Source organism: Schistocerca nitens, chromosome 7 (genome assembly GCF_023898315.1).
Source record: "Schistocerca nitens isolate TAMUIC-IGC-003100 chromosome 7, iqSchNite1.1, whole genome shotgun sequence".
NCBI classification, from domain to species: Eukaryota; Metazoa; Arthropoda; class Insecta; order Orthoptera; family Acrididae; genus Schistocerca; species Schistocerca nitens.
In genome coordinates this window covers 102,548,972-102,566,026 of record NC_064620.1, presented here as the reverse complement: position 1 = coordinate 102,566,026, position 17,055 = coordinate 102,548,972, and the positions used below count along the sequence as shown (strand labels likewise).

The 17,055-nt window shown below is 43.7% G+C and overlaps 1 protein-coding gene across 2 annotated transcripts in view; it reads right to left on the bottom strand.

Annotated features, from left to right (window-relative positions):
* Positions 1-2,930: 2,930 nt before the first annotated feature.
* LOC126194944 (uncharacterized) overlaps positions 2,931-17,055 on the bottom strand; it is a 420,126-nt gene continuing 406,001 nt past the window's right edge. Inside the window, exons 5-6 of one of the 2 annotated variants that reach the window (XM_049933331.1) lie at positions 16,218-16,656; positions 2,931-3,204 (exon numbers count right to left, since the gene is read on the bottom strand). In XM_049933331.1, the coding sequence (XP_049789288.1) occupies positions 3,098-3,204; positions 16,218-16,656 (546 nt within the window). In that variant the 3' untranslated portion in view covers positions 2,931-3,097. The remainder of the gene's footprint in view (positions 3,205-16,217; positions 16,657-17,055) is intronic. The other variant, XM_049933332.1, reaches the window with a different exon arrangement.

The window sequence follows — 17,055 nt, the reverse complement described above, 5'->3', positions numbered from 1 at the left end:
GGAAGCTGCAGTTCTAACTATTGCCTGTCCCATAATTATAAGTGGCTCTGGAGACGACTCGGGGCCCTCGAAAGCAACAGCAGCAACAACAACTGCAGCGCAGCATTGTCGTCGGCTACATTCTTCGTCGTCCGAACAGCTACAACATCGTAACACTGTTAAGTGAAATTTATAAACTTATGTACGCATTGCCCATGAACATTTCTTTCACAAAGTACGAATAACGTGATTAATAACCTGCAATAGTAAAAACTTGTAGGGCACCTGTGTTGTCATTGTCGTCAGACATTATTACCAAGCATGGTCCCTTTTCCTTTCCATGCAATCACCGAGTGTCATAAGAATATGAAAATTATTAAATATTTACTGTCAGTTTTATGTGTTTGCTAATGACCACTTTTAGTCTAAATTTTCTGCCTCATTCTTGTATTGCATGAGAGGGGCTAAATTTCACTGGCAAAACTAATAACTAAGGATAAAACACAAATTAAGAGTGTGCAATTTCATTTATTCCGCATTTAGCTTAGCTAGTGACTACTGCTGGCTTGGTATGTATTTTATTGTTATTTTAAAAGTAAAACCAATTGCTCATTTGCTTAAAATAAAATCAGTTTCATCTTTCAATAACCAAAATTAAATTGCTTGCCTTTTTCTAAATTTTGCATTACGTTACACTGAGGTTGCCGAAAATAATTTTTTTTACATAACAGAGCATACGTTAAGCCCGTCATTCATTTAACCAGTAACTCCTATTAATTTTACTTTAAACTTTTTTTTCAGAATAAGTAGCAGCGAACTCGGTGCTTTCTGATTCATTTGTTTTCTTGTGAACTGTTGTGCTGTGGAGAAGTGTGACAACCTTCTGTTGCCACGTCACTGATTATTTGCTAAAATTTCTTTGCGATTACCTTTCTCAAGATGCTAGAGATTCATTATCCTAGTGGGTTGGGGACCGTTTAATTATTCCCTTTTATAGTTAATCAGTGTTTTTTTTGAGTTATCAGTGATTTTTATAGTAAATATTGCGTGGTACCTTCCCACAACCCCTCCCCACCCCAAACCCTCCCCCCCCCCCCCCCCCCGCCCTTCGCGTTTCGTGAGCGATGGCACTACACTCCACCCATTTCAAAATTATCGTCAGTATTTAGCTAAAGTTTAGAATAGATTCTTCTTTCAAAAGAGTCTGTTGCACACTTTCCTCCAACTAACCGGCGTTATTTTTCTTCGATTCAAAATGGTTCAAATGGCTCTGAGCACTATGGGACTTAACATCTGAGGTCATCAGTCCCCTAGAACTTAGAACCACTTAAACCTAACTAACCGAACGACATCACACACATCCATGCCCGAGGTAGGATTCGAACCTGCTACCGTAGAGGTCGCGCGGTTCCAGACTGAAGCGCCTAGAACCGCTCGGTCACTACGACCGGCTTTTCTTCGGTAACGATAGCCTTACTCACTGTAAAATTTCATTAGCCATATGCAATCACTGTCAGTTATATCACAATCCAGTAGGCCGATTATGAAGGGTGTGGTTACAACTTCAGGTGAGATTATAGTACGCCACGACTCACCAACCATTACAACTGACGTACTCTGGTATCGAGCTGAAGTTCCTTAGAAAGGCTTACCTGTATCTCTCATCCAAGGTGAGTCGAGCCGGATTAGCGCGAGTATTGCAGACAGAGGTGGTAGATCTGTGTACTAAATTTCGCACTCTGTACAAACCGCAAATTACAAACAAAGGTTGAGTTGCACGGACGAGGGACTACAGCTGATGGTATATATGAGAAAAAGTACCAACACAGCTGTATCTTGAGAATGTCTTTATTATATCACATGACCGTAAATTCAACTAAATACCTAGGTATTACAATAACGAACAACATAGAAAATGTTGTGGAGAAGGCTAACCAAAGACTGTGTTTTATTGGCAGGACACTTAGAAAATGTAATAGACCTACTAAGGAGACCGCCTACACTATCATTGTCCATCCTCTTTTAGAGTACTGCTGCGCAGTGTGGGATCCTTACCAGGTAGGACTGACGGAGTACATCGAGAAAGTTCAAAGAAAGGCAGCACGTTTTGTATTATTGCGAAATATGGGAGAGAGTGTCACAGAAATGATACAGGATTTGGGCTGGAGATCATTAAAAGAAAGGCGTTTTTCGTTGCGACGGGATCTTCTCACGAAATTCCAATCTCCAACTTTCTCCTCCGAATGCGAAAATATTTTGTTGACGCCAACCTACATAGGAAGAAATGATAACCATGATAAAATAATGGAAATCAGAGCTCGTACGGAAAGATACTCTTTCCGCGCGCTATACGAGATTGGAATAATAGAGAATTGTGAAGGTGGTTCGATGAACCCTCTACCAGGCACTTAAATGTGATTTGCAGAGTTTCCATGTAGATGTACTTTCAGTGAAACACTAACGCCGTCTTCAGGTCCCCCCTCTGCCAAAAAAGTATTAGAATTCCTCGGCGCAGTTATTGTGGAGACGACACTGTGTCGAGTACAGACTCATGAAGAAAACCAGCCCACGTGTACTAGTAACACGGACTTCACAATAAATGCGCCAAGGAATTGTAATACTCTTTCGGCAGTGGAGGGGCCTGAGAACGGCGGTAATGTGACGCCGAAACTAATCTTTTGAGACAATAAAGACATCGTCAAGATACAGCTGTGGTGGTACTTTTTCTCATACAAACAAATGCAATTGTTTATTCTTGCTGCTATACTGTATATTCGGAATAAGTAAACTCTCGTTATTTGCTTTCTTCCTGGTGTTGCAATTTGGACAGTCATCAACAATGTAGTTCTGATTTTTGTGTTTATTTGCACTTAAAATATAATTTTACCACTAAAAATTGTGAAGGGTAGGAAGCAAGGTAGAGGTTATTTCGGTGAGCAAATTTTATCCAATAGAAATACTTTATTGCTCTAAAATCTGGAACAGCATTTCAAATACTGCTATGTACAACATCGATAGAGAGCTATGGCGAACAATGATGAGAGGCGCGTAATGCTATAACAGACAGGAAGGTAACGGAGAATAAGGGCTCTTCAACGGCGGGGACGGCGCGCTCGGCTCACGTGAGTGCGGCGGCGAGCAGCATCGGCAGCTGTACGGAGGTCGCCAACAGGGGCCACCAGCTGCCCGCACACAGCTGACCGCCCGTCGCTCCGGTAGACTCACCTGCAACACACCGAGGCAGAGGTTGCCTACTCCCGTGGCCATATGGAGTTTATTACATAAGAAAATCCGAGGATATGTGTGAAATTTATCGTAATGAAATATGCGCATTTAAGGTTTTTGCCTTAACCCTTTAGGTGTCAAAGTGCCTAGCTAATACAACAGTGAAATACACGTCAATATGTACGCCCCTCCCCGATGTTATTCAATCTGTATATTGAGCAAGTAGTAAAGGAAACAAAAGAAAAATTCGGAGTAAGTATTAAAATCCATGGAGAAGAAATAAAAACTTTGAGGTTCGCCGATGACATTGTAATTCTGTCAGAGACAGCAAAGGAGTTGGAAGAGCAGTTGAACGGAATGGACAGTGTCTTGATGGAGGATATAAGATGAACATCAACAAAAGCAAAACGAGGATAATGGAATGCAGTCGAATTAAGTCGGGTGATGCTGAGGGAATTAGATTAGGAAATGCGACACTTAAAGTAGTGAAGGAGCTTTGCTATTTGGGGAGTAAAATAACTGATGATGGTCGTAGTAGAGAGGATATAAAATGTAGACTGGCAATGGCAAGGAAAGCGTTTCTGAAGAAGCGTATAGATTTAAGTATCAGGAAGTCGTTTCTGAAAGTATTTGTATGGGGTGTAGCCATGTATGGAAGTGAAACATGGACGATAGATAGTTTGGACAAGAAGAGAATAGAAGCTTTCGAAATGTGATGCTACAAAAGAATGCTGAAGATTAGATGGGTAGATCACATAACTATTGAGGAGGTATTTAATAGAATTGGGGAGAAGAGTTTGTGGCACAACTAGAAGAAGGGATAGGTTGGTAGGACATGTTCTGAGGCATCAAGGGATCACGAATTTAGTATTGGATGGCAGCGTGGAGGGCAAAAATCGTAGAGGGAGACCAAGAGATGAATACACTAAACAGATTCAGAAGGATGTAGGTTGCGGTAGGTACTGGGAGACGAAGAAGCTTGCACAGGATAGAGTAGCATGGACAGCTGCATCAAACCAGTCTCAGGACTGAAGACCACCACCACAACAACAACAACAATTTACGCTTTGGGAATAATTGTTCGCAATTTGTTTGGAGAACATTGTGGACAACCTTGATCGCCTGACATGAATCACACAGAACATTTATGGGTCATAATCTAGATGTCTTTTCGCGCACAAAATCCTGCACTGGTAACACGGTCGCAATTATGGACGGCTACAGAAGTAGTACGGCGCAGTATTTCTGCAGGGGACTTGTTGAGTCCATTCCACGTCTAGCTGCTGCATTGCGTTGGGCAAAAGGAGGTCTCACGCGATATGTGGTGGTATTCTATGACTTTGTTTACCTCAGTGTATGCCCTCAGGCGAAAGAAATATTCACAGGACCAGGGTCCTCAACTGACTTTAGACCGCGCATACAAATTAACATTTTCAGTCACTTCAGCATCAGTCAGTTTCACGACTTGAGTAAAATGCTTTTTCAAGCACAGGCGAACAGTCTGCGCTGCCTACTGCATCTGTATTGGAAGTTTCACCCACTGGTCCACGTGAGACTGCTTTACCCAGACTAGGAGCGGTTACTGTAACGGTGTTTGAAGCGGTAGAGATAGTAGCTATACCATCTGCATCAGAGTCGCTTCCAAATTCTAACTCTTCTGCGTGCTCTTCTGTAACATCTTCGCAGCAGCTCATTACAGGACTTCATCTGCCATGGAACTACGCCACTTCCATCACGTCATTCTGTTCAAAAAATGTTCAAATATGTGTGAAATCTTACGGGACTTGACTGCTAAGGTCATCAGTCCCTAAGCTTACACACTACTTAACCTAAATTATCCTAAGGTCAAACACACACCCATGCCCGAGGGAGGACTCGAACCGGGACCAGCCGCACAGTCCATGACTGCAGCGCCCTAGACCGCTCGGCTAATCTCGCGCAGCATCACGTCATTCTGACAGATCTAAAAGATATATTGACGAGTGTCAGTATAATCTCTCTAACTGTAAAAAACGACCAAAAATGAGTAAATAGGATGCCTATTACATTCATGCATGTGCACAAAAAGTGTTCGTCATGTTATGTATTTTCAGTAACCATCCTACATGTGCACTGTCAGCGAAAATAATTTATATTACCTTAGTGGCTAACGTTTTCGAGATAATTTGTGAAACAATATTATCTGCAATGTTCAGTCTTCATTAGAAGCAACATTACACAGCATATAATCTGTAAAATTAGATATAACTATTTGGTTCCATGTACGGCTCGGAAGAAAACTTGCTGCAAATATGTTTACACACGAGTCCCTTGAGATTTTATAGTTTGTAATGTATGAAATGTTGCTGTGAATTATTCATATCGTTGTTTATATCAAAAGACCTCAGAAGTCCTCAGCCGACAGTCTAGGAAGTTTCAGGCCAAGGCAACCCCAGCTGTTCCTTGTGCACTGGTACTGGAGTATATTACAAGTATACAAAGACAATGCAGAAGGCGACATATAAGCAGATTTACCAAAGTCTTTATTAGCAAGTTCTGCCATATGGTAGGTACGATAGGCAATAATGTCTCTATCAACAAAACTTTCAAGTCCAGGTACGTTAGGAACTCCAGTACCTCCACGTACAATGGCTACAGTGAGCCAACCATTACCATGATCGAAAGTATCATTAAGTCTACAACCACAGAAAACACATGGTCCGTCGACAAGTGCAGTAGCAGCAACACTCTAAACTGGTATGCGGTTCTTCTTGTCTCCAGATGTTGTGGCGAACTCGATGTTCTCGATGGTTTTATAAACTGCAGCTGCGGCCGACTGACGCAGTCGTGGCGCTACAGTCTGGAACCGAGCGACCGCTACGGTCGCAGGTTGGAATCCTGCCTCGGGCATGGATGTGTGCGATGTCCTTAGGTTAGTTATGTTTAATTGGTTCTAAGTTCTAGGTGACTGATGACATCAGAAGTTAAGTCGCATAGTGCTCAGAGTCATTTGAACCATTTTTTGATGCGAAGATGCCTCCCTGTGGATATGCCCTTCACATGAGACCCTGCAGAGCGACTTTTAATTGTGGCGTGAAGTCACACATGAATAATGGGACCACATGGCAAAATCAATACGATTACTCACAATTAGTGTATTGATCACTAAACAAGAAGCCACCAGGTGATAAACCATTGACTTTCTTCGATACGTTTCAGGTAGAGCCCATACTCAGATTCTCATGAACATCTTGGCGAGCTGATATATAAGGATAGTGTGTAACAAACAAAGCCATGACATAATTGTTTATTACATGTTGTGATTGCTGTTGTGCTCTTCAGTCCGGAGACTGGTTTGACGCAGCTTTGTATGCTACTCTATCCTGTGTGAGCCTCTTCATCTCCAAATAACTGTTACAATCTGCATCCTTCTGAATCTGATAACTGTATTCATCTCTTGCTCTCCACCTACGATTTTTACTACGCCCCCACCGCCCCCCTCACTTCCCTCCAATACTAAATTGATGATCCGTTGATGTTGTCTACCTTAACTATCTGAATGATTTCTTTTATCTCATCGTACATTTTCTCAATTTCTTCATTATCTGCAGAGCTAGTTAGCACATAAACATGCTGTGGTAGATGTGGACTTCGAGTCTATCTTGGCTGCGATAATGTGTTCGCTATGCTGGTCATTGTAGCTTGCCTGCATTCAATGTTCTTATTTATTATTAAACCCACACTTGCATTATCCCTGCCTGACCAGAAGTCCTCATCTTCCTTTCATTTAATTTCACTAATTCCCACTATATCTAACTTCACGTTATCCATTTCCCTTTTTAAATTTTCTAACATACCTGCCCAGTTAACGGATCTAACATTCCACACTGCTATCTGTAGAACCCCTGTTTTGTTTCTGCCGATGCCTGAGCAGGCCCCACCTGGAGATATGAATGGGGAACTATTTTACCTCTGGAATATTTTACCGAAGAGGATCCCACCACCATTCAGCCATACAGTACAACTGCATGCTCTCAGGAAAAATTACAGCTGTAGTTTCCCCCTGTTTTCAGCTGTTCCCAGAACCAGCATAGTAAGGCAGTTTTAACTGATATTACAAGGCCAAATCAATCAGTCGGCCAGCCCGCTGCTCCTGAAATTACTGAAAAGGCTATTGCCCCTCTTCAGGAACCACACTTTTGTCTGGCCATCCAACAGATACCATTCCACTGTGAGGGCACCTTCGGTATAGCTACCCGTGTCACTGTGGCTCACAAGCAACTCAATCGATGGCAAGGTTCATGTTTGGGGTGGGAGGTTGTTACTACTGTACTGGTCAGTAAATAAGAAACCAACCAGCTCATGAACGATCGACTTTATTCGGTGCATTTCAGGTAGAATCCATTCTCAGATTATAATAAATCTCTTGGTGATCAGCTATATAAAGGCAGACCGTTACGTGCTGTCTTTATACAGCAGTGATGGTCAATAATTCACACAAAGAAATTACAGGCCAAAAATAGCTAAAAATTTCCAGTACACATGGGTGACAAATTAACTGTTGTCGAGATACATTTTCTGCTGTAGTTCATCAGTGTGTAGGAGCCCATGGTATTCCTAAACGTTAAAGTAGATAGGAGATGAGGTACTGGCAGAAGTAAAGCTGTGAGGACGGGGCGTGAGTTTGCTTGGGTAGCTCAGATGGTAGAGCACTTCCCGGAAAACGCAAAGGTCCCGAGTTCGAGTCTCGGTCCGGCACACAGTTTTAATCTGCCAGGAAGATTCGTTAAAGTAGATGTTCGGAATGTTGTCCATGCGTATGAATGCAACACTGAGTACCGAATCCTCTCAGGCAGTGCTGGGAAATTCTGTAAATGCTGGAAGGCGGCTCAATCCTCAAGGGCAACTTCTCAAGACAGTTGACCTCGGTAGCGTAGACCTAGCTTTTAGCACACAGAAATCCATGGCATTTAAATCCAGAGACCTTGGAGATCCTAGTCTACATATCCATTGTTAACCATACGTCCGAGTTAGAAGCCAGCGCACTCGTCAATGAAAATGTGCTGGAGGACCGTCATGCATGAACTGCATGTCCAGGCGTTGGGTCAGTGGGACATCATCACGTACATATGCAAGTACAGTCCGTACACTCCTAGAGAGAAGCCGGCCGATGTGGCCGAGCGGTTCTAGGCGCTTCAGTCTGGAACCAGGCGACCGCTAAGGTCGCAGGTTCGAATCCTGCCTCGGGCATAGATGTGTGTAATGTCCTTGGTTAGTTAGGTTTAAGTAGTTCTAAGTTCTAGGGGACTGATTACCTCAGATAATAAGTCCCATAGTGCTCAGAGCCATTTGAACCATTTGAACATAGAGAGAACTTCTGTTAATTAGTGCAACAACAGTGTACCATGAATCCTCTGTTTGTAAACAGTATGACTAGATTTACCCATGATGGTATTTTTAACTACCATAACTGTTCCATTTGCTCCAATTTCAATCCTAATGCAATACACGTATGACGACATCAGCAGCGTTATTCGTTGAACGTCTGGGGAGAGCTTCTTCAGACCGCATAATTGGACCACACCTTCCTACGCAGAGACTAACCAGGCAGCAGTACATAGCATAGCAGTCCTTGGTATATATATCTGAGCTCAGTAGATTTAAGTTAGCTTAAGAGGGGGTAGACTATATAAGAAACTAACTATGATGAATTGGAAGCAATGCATTGACAAGGTATATAAAAAAAAGATTTGGGCCTAAATGAGTATTGTACAATGAGCCATATTTATTTTGAAAGACTTATGGTTGGAATACAGAAAAGAGGTACAGATAGGACTTTTTGGGAATAATGATGAACACAGGGAGATCTCCAAGAACAAAAAAGGTTTTGTTCGCACAATACTGCAGTGCCAAAAGTTACACTGAAAACGAACCCTATCCATTCCTTTTGTGTCAGCCCTCTATGTGTTTGTGTACCCTTGTGTATTTGTGTTTTTCCTGTCTTTATGTGTTTAGCTGATTAGAGCTATGTTGTAGAATTTTTCTAATACTATGTTATTTACTTGGTAAATTCTGTTTTGTTGCTCATATGTGGAGGTGATGTTTCAAAAGTTATTCTGATCTTTATGTAAGTACTTATGTCATCATTTTTGTAACACTGATGTATATGTTTATTTCTATTCTTTTGTAAAGCCCCTATTACTACGAATGTTATCTCTACTATTATGTTTTTAATGATGTTTTCTGTACCCTTGTAATTGTATTCTTATGTTATAAAATTGTAATTGACACCAGGTCATCAAATTAAGTAACTTGTAAGTTACATTTCACTGCACACGTTTCTGTTGGTCATAGTATATGGACAATATGTGAGAAGTAGGGAGTGATAGTGTTTGCATGTGATTTAATGATTCAGCAAGGGACTGGATAACAGCATTGCTGGTTCTGAGGACAATTCCAAAAACTTTGTGAGTGCACAAGTGGTGGTTATGGACTTGCTACATTATCCGCAAGACTCTTCGATGGTGATTGTGCACCTGCACAGTCACAACAGATGGTTGCTGGCCATCTCTACAAGGACTACAGTGGGTCTGCACCTCTGGTGGCCCACCAGTACCGTCATTTCTACAAGGACTACAGTGGGTCTGCACCTCTGGTGGCCCACCAATACCATTATTTCTACAAGGACTACAGTGGGTCTACACCTTTGATGACTCACCAGTACCATTATTTCTACAAGGACTGTAGTGGGTCTGCGCCTCTGGTGGCCCACCAATACCATAATCTCTACCAGGACTACAGTGGGTCTGCTCTGTGATGACCTACCCACCAATACTCTTCAAAACTTCGACTGACTCCGCTGTGGGTTTGCTCTGTTGTGGCCCATTACCTGTCAGCATGTCAAGAGTCAGCACTGTCTTTCCGTTGGAAGGGCAACACTACTTCTTCAAGACTGCATGGAAATCCACTACTTCCGTGTGCATTTTCTTTTACTGCTCAGACTTTGAGAAAAACACGGCAATTTTAGTGTGATCAACGATCAGGACTGTCTTTATGGACTGTGAGAAAATTTTAGCTTTTGACCAACATTGTATTAATAAGTGTTTGCATTTGATTTCTTAGTTATTGTAATTATGAAAAATTTTTTCAAATCTGTATTGGGCACTGCCCAACCCAATTTGTAAAATTTTTTTGTGGGGAGCATGGGGGCTATGTAAGTAGGCTGTTTAGGTTTTTTTATTGGTAACGCCACCTCAGTATGAAAATCACCGGCTGTGCCGTGTGCAGTCTGTGGCTGCTTTGCATTGTTGTAATACTCAACCATTGTAGTGTTAGGCAGCTGGCTGTGAACAGCGCGTAGCGTTGGGCAGTTGGAGGTGAGCCGCCAGCAGTGGTGGATGTGGGGAGAGAGATGGCGGAGTTTTGTAATTTGTCATGATATCAAGGTAAATACATTGTTTGTTCTCTATTAATATCTTTCATTTGCTGACTATCCCTATCAGTAGTTAGTGCCTTCCATAGTTTGAATCTTTTATTTAGCTGGCAGTAGTGGCGCTTGCTGTATTGCAGTAGTGGGAGTAACCAAGATTTTTGTGAGGTAAGTGATTTCTGAAAAGTACAGGTTAATGTTAGTCAGGGCCATTCTCTTGTAGAGAATTTTGAAAGTCAGATTGCGTTGCGTTAACAAAATATTGTGTGTGGAAAGTCAGATTGCGTTGCGCTATAAATATTGTGTGTCAGGTTAAGGACAGTCGTGAAAATTTGTTCTAATGGGGACGTTTCAAGTCAATACCAAACGTTGGTATATCAACGTAAAATCCACGGTATCCAGTAGGTTGCCAACACGAATTAATGCAATACTTCGGCAATGATTGATTTGCGGACCTACGTTCATTTGAGCTTTCCAGCTACTTTCCGCATGTACATCTACATCTACATCTATATTTGTACCCCGCAAGCCACCCAACGGTGTGTGGCGGAGGGCACTTTACGTGCCACTGTCATTACCTGCCTTTTCTGTTCCAGTCGCGTATGGTTCGCGGGAAGAACGACTGCCGGAAAGCCTCCGTGCGCTCTCGAATCTCTCTAATTTTACATTCGTGATCTCCTCGGGAGGTATAAGTTTATAATATACGAGGGCGGTTCAGAAAGTAACCTCCGATTGGTCACAGTGCGGGTTGTGGGGGAGTAGCGACGCCATCTGTGCGTTCACGCACTCAACAGGTCAGTTGGCATCAAGCCGTGGTCGAGTGAACGTCGTACCTGCGCTAGTTTAGTTTTTGTGGCAGTTTGAAATGTGTGCTGCAATAGAAAACCCCGCCAAATGTGAAGTGCGTGCTGTCATAAGGTTTTTTACAGCCAAAGGATATTCTGCAGCAGCTATTCATCGTGAGCTTTGTGCCGTGTACGGACCAAGAGTTATGAGTGAAGGAGTTGTCCGTGAATGGGTACGTTTATTTAAAAGTGGACGAGAAAACGTTCATGATGAAGAGAGGAGTGGTAGACCATCATTGGTGACTGACGAACTCGTTCAGACAGTTGATGCAAAAGTTCGTGAAAATCGACGTTTCTCAATGTCGGAGTTGTCTACTGGTTTTCCACAGATTTCTAAGACTCTCTTGTACGAGATAGTGACAGCAAGATTGGGTTACCGTAAGTTCTGTGCACGATGGGTGCCCAAAATTCTTACCGACCACCACAAAACTCAAAGAATGGCCTCTGCATTAGACTTTCTGTCACGTCATGAGGACGAAGGAGAACCATTGTTAAACAGAATCGTGACCGGTGACGAAACCTGGATTAAGTACGTGAACCCTGAGACAAAAGAACAATCAAAGATGTGGGCACATTCAAATTCGCCTACCAAACCAAGAAAAGCCTCGCAAGATTTTTCTGCCAGAAAACTGATGGCAACGGTGTTTTGGGATGCCAAAGGGGTGTTGTTGGTTGAATTCATGGAACGTGGTACGACCATTAATCAAGACGTGTACTGTGAAACAATAAAAAAGTTACGACGGGCTATACAGAACAAACGCCGTGGTATGCTGACTTCCGGTATCGTTTTTTTGCACGATAACGCCCGTCCTCACTCTGCTCGCAGAACAACGGCCCTTCTTGAGTCCTTCAAGTGGGACGTTATCAACCATCCACCTTACAGCCCAGACCTGGCGCCAAGTGATTATCACCTCTTCATGCATTTGAAGAAATGGCTCGGGTCACAGGGGTTTGATGACGACGAAGAGCTCAAAGATGCGGTCACAGGCTGGCTCCAGGCACAAGCGGGTGATTTCTATGCAGAAGGAATTTCAAAGCTTGTGAAGAGATACGATAAGTGCCTCAATCGCTATGGAGACTATGTAGAAAAATAGTGCAAAGATGTAGTTGTAAGATGTATATATTAAAATATTTTTATTTAACTTGGTGTATTTTTTTAAATCAACCGGAGGTTACTTTCTAAACGGCCCTCGTATTTTGTCCGCAGCTCGTGGTCGTGCAGTAGCGTTCTCGCTTTCCATGCCCGTGTTCCCGGGTTCGATTCCCGGCGGGGTCAGGGATTTTCTCTGCCTCGTGATGACTGGGTGTTGTGTGATGTCCTTAGGTTAGTTAGGTTTAAGTAGTTCTAAGTTCTAGGGGACTGATGACCATAGATGTTAAGTCCCATAGTGCTCAGAGCCATTTGAACCATTTTTTTTATCTCATCCAGAAACGCACCCTCTCGAAACCTGGACAGAAAGCTACACCGCGATGCAGAGGGCCTCTCTTGCAGAGTCTCTCACTTGAGTTTGCTAAACATCTCCGTAACGCTATCACGCTTACCAAATAACCCTGTGACGAAACGCGCCGCTCTTCTTTGGATCTTCTCTATCTCCTCCGTCAACCCGATCTGGTACGGATCCCACACTGATGAGCAATACTCAAGTATAGGTCGAACGAGTGTTTTGTAAGCCACCTCCTTTTTTGATGGACTACATTTTCTAAGGACTCTCGCAATGAATCTCAACCTGGCACCCGCCTTACCAACAATTAATTTTATATGATCATTCCACATCAAATCGTTCCGTACGCATACTCCCAGATATTTTACAGGAGTAAGTGCCACCAGTGATTGTTCCGATATCATATAAACATATAATAAAGGATCCTTCTTTCTATGTATTCGCAATACATTACATTTGTCTATGTTAAGGGTCAGTTGCCACTCCCTGCACCAAGTGCCTATCCGCTGCAGATCTTCCTGCATTTCGCTGCAGTTTTCTAATGCTGCAACTTCTCTGTATACTACAGTACCATCCGCGAAAAGCCGTATGGAACTTCCGACACTATGTACTAGGTCATTTATATACAGGGTGTTACAAAAAGATACGGCCAAACTTTCAGGAAACATTCCTCACACACAAAGAAAGAAAATATGTTATGTGGACATGTGTCCGGAAACGCTTACTTTCCATGTTAGAGCTCATTTTATTACTTCTCTTCAAATCAAATTAATCATGGAATGGAAACACACAGCAACAGAACGTACCACCGTGAATTCAAACACTTTGTTACAGGAAATGTTCAAAATGTCCTCCGTTAGCGAGGATACATGCATCCACCCTCCGTCGCATGGAATCCCTGATGCGCTGATGCAGCCCTGGAGAATGGCGTATTGTATCACAGCCGTCCACAATTCGAGCACGAAGAGTCTCTACATTTGGTACCGGGGTTGCGTAGACAAGAGCTTTCAAATGCCCACATAAATGAAAGTCAAGAGGGTCGAGGTCAGGAGAGCGTGGAGGCCATGGAATTGGTCCATCTAATTGGTCCACGTCTACCAATCCATCGGTCACCGAATCTGTTGTTGAGAATCGTACGAACACTTCGACTGAAATGTGCAGGAGCTCTATAGTGCATGAACCACATGTTGTGTCGTACTTGCAAAGGCGCATATTCTAGCAGCACAGGTAGAGTATCCCGTATGAAATCATGGCGGTGAATCGAGGAAGTACAGTACATACTGATGAAACTAAAATGAGCTCTAATATGGAAATTAAGCGTTTCCGGACACATGTCCACATAACATCTTTATTTGTGTATGAGGAATGTTTCCTGAAAGTTTGGCCGTACCTTTTTGTAACACCCTGTATATTGTGAAAAGCAATTGTCCCATAACACTCCCCTGTGGCACGCCAGAGGTTACTTTAACGTCTGTAGACGTCTCTCCATTGAGAACAACATGCTCTGTTCTGTTTGCTAATAACTCTTCAATCCAGTCACACAGCTAGTCTGATATTCCTTAGGCTCTTACTTTGTTTATCAGGCGACAGTGCGGAACTGTATCGAACGCCTTTCGGAAGTCAAGGAAAATGGCATCTACCTGGGAGCCTGTGTCTAATATTTTCTGGGTCTCACGAACAAATAAAGCGAGTTGGGTCTCAGACAATCGCTGTTCCGGGCCATGTTGATTCCTACAGAGTAGATTCTGGGTTTCCAGAAACGACATGTTACGCGAGCAAAAAACATGTTCTAAAATTCTACAACAGATCGACGTCAGAGATATAGGTCTATAGTTTTGCGCATCTGCTCGACGACCCTTCTTGAAGACTGGGACTACCTGTGCTCTTTTCTAATCATTTGGAACCTTCCGGTCATCTAGAGACTTGCGGTACACGGCTGTTAGACAGGGGGCAAGTCCTTTCGCGTACTCTGTGTAGAATCGGATTGGTATCCCGTCAGGTCCAGTGGACTTTCCTCTGTTGAGTGATTCCAGTTGCTTTTCTATTCCTTGGACACTTATTTCGATGTCAGCCATTTTTTCGTTTGTGCGAGGATTTAGAGAAGGAACTACAGTGTGGTCTTCCTCTGTGAAACAGCTTTGGAAAAAGGTGTTTAGTATTTCAGCTTTACACGTGTCATCCTCCGTTTCAATGCCATTATCATCCCAGAGTGTCTGGATATGCTGTTTTGATCCACTTACTGATTTAACGTAAGACCAGAGCTTCCTAGGATTTTCTGTCAGGTCGGTACATAGAATTTTACTTTCGAATTCAATGAACGCTTCATGCTCCTTACGCTAACTTTGACATAGTTTAGCTTCTGTTCGTCTGAGAGGTTTTGGCTGCGTTTAAACTTGGAGTGAAGCTCTCTTTGCTTTCGCAGTAGTTTCCTAACTTTGTTGTTGAACCACGGTGGGTTTTTCCCGTCACTCACAGTTTTACTCGGCACGTACCTGTCTAAAACACATTTTACGATTGCCTTGAACTTTTTCCATAAACACTTACGATGGCCTTGAACTTTTTCCATAAACACTCAACATTGTCAGTGTCGGAACAGAAATTTTCGTTTTGATCTGTTTGGTAGTCTGAAATCTAACTTCTATTACTCTTGGTAAACAGGTAAACCTTCCTCCCTTTTTTACGATTGCCTTGAACTTTTTCCATAAACACTCAACATTGTCAGTGTCGGAACAGAAATTTTCGTTTTGATCTGTTTGGTAGTCTGAAATCTGCCTTCTATTACTCTTGGTAAACAGGTAATCCTTCCTCCCTTTTTTATATTCCTATTTACTTCCATATTGAGGGATGCTGCAACGGCCTTATGATCACTGATTCCCTGTTCTGCGCTTACAGAGTCGAAAAGTTCGGGTCTGCTTGCTATCAGTAGGTCCAAGATGTTATCTCCAGGAGTCGGTTCTCTGTTTAATTGCTCGAGGTAATTTTCGGATAGTGCACTCAGTATAATGTCACTCGATGCTCTGTTCCTACCACCCGTCCTAAACATCTGAGTGTGCCAGTCTATATCTGGTAAATTGTAATCTCCACCTAAGGCTATAATATGCTGAGGAAATTTATGTGAAATGTATTCCACTATAGTCACTATGAAAATGAAACGTGTGTGTAGCTAGAATTTTACTTTCGAATTCACTGCATAGCCCTCCTTACGCTAATTTTGACCGTTTAGCTTCTGTTTGTCTGAGAGATTTTGGCTGCGTTTGAACTTGTCAAAGGTTTATGAGCTGGCGACCCCGTCTTCGGCGGCCGGTGCAGCAGCCGGACCTGTCTGTACTGTGGGCAGCTCACCGGCGTGGCGCACGTCGGCGGGCGCAGCGGTGGCGGCGGCGGCGACCACGCTGTGCTGGTGGTGTCCCCTGCCGTGCAGCAGGTGCTGGCGCCCCTCGCTCTGCTCCTCCAGCTCGGCGTCGGCGTCCGCGTCGTCGGAGTCGTCGTCGGAGCCGGAGTCGAGGCCGGTCCAGTCGCCGGAGCCCGCGGCGGCGCCCTCGTGCGGCGGCTGCTGGCGGTGCTGGCCCGGCGCGACGACGGCGGCGCTCTTCTCGGCGCTCTGCCAGTAGACGGCGCCGATGCTGGCCACGCAGCGGACGCGCACGCGCGGCGCCAGCGACGCCGTCACCGGCAGCAGCAGCGCCAGCCGAGACCGGTTCAGCCCGGAGAGGCCCTCCTCCAGCGCCGGCAGCGGCCGCACGCTGCGCTCGTCCAGCTGCGGGCACAGACGCAGGCCGCGGAGCTGCTGCAACGAGCTAGTTACCAGAGTAGGCGCCCACGTATATCCAAACAAAACTGTGGACGTCCGTTTGTTCCAAATCGTCAGCCTCCAAAAATTCTTCACTGATAGCTTTGAAATTTTGACACATCGTTGAATTCTAACAAACCTTTCTTTTCAGCTACCAACTTCTTTAGTATTACGATGTGTAAGTAGGCTGTTTAGGTTTTTATGTCGGTAACGCCATGTAGCGCTCTATATGAAAATCACTGACTGTGCTGTGTGCAGTATGTGGCTGGTTTGCATTGTTGGAATTTCCTATTGTAGTGTTGGGCAATTGGCTGTTAACAGCACATAGCATTGCGCAGTTCGAGGTGACCCGCCAGCAGTGGTGGA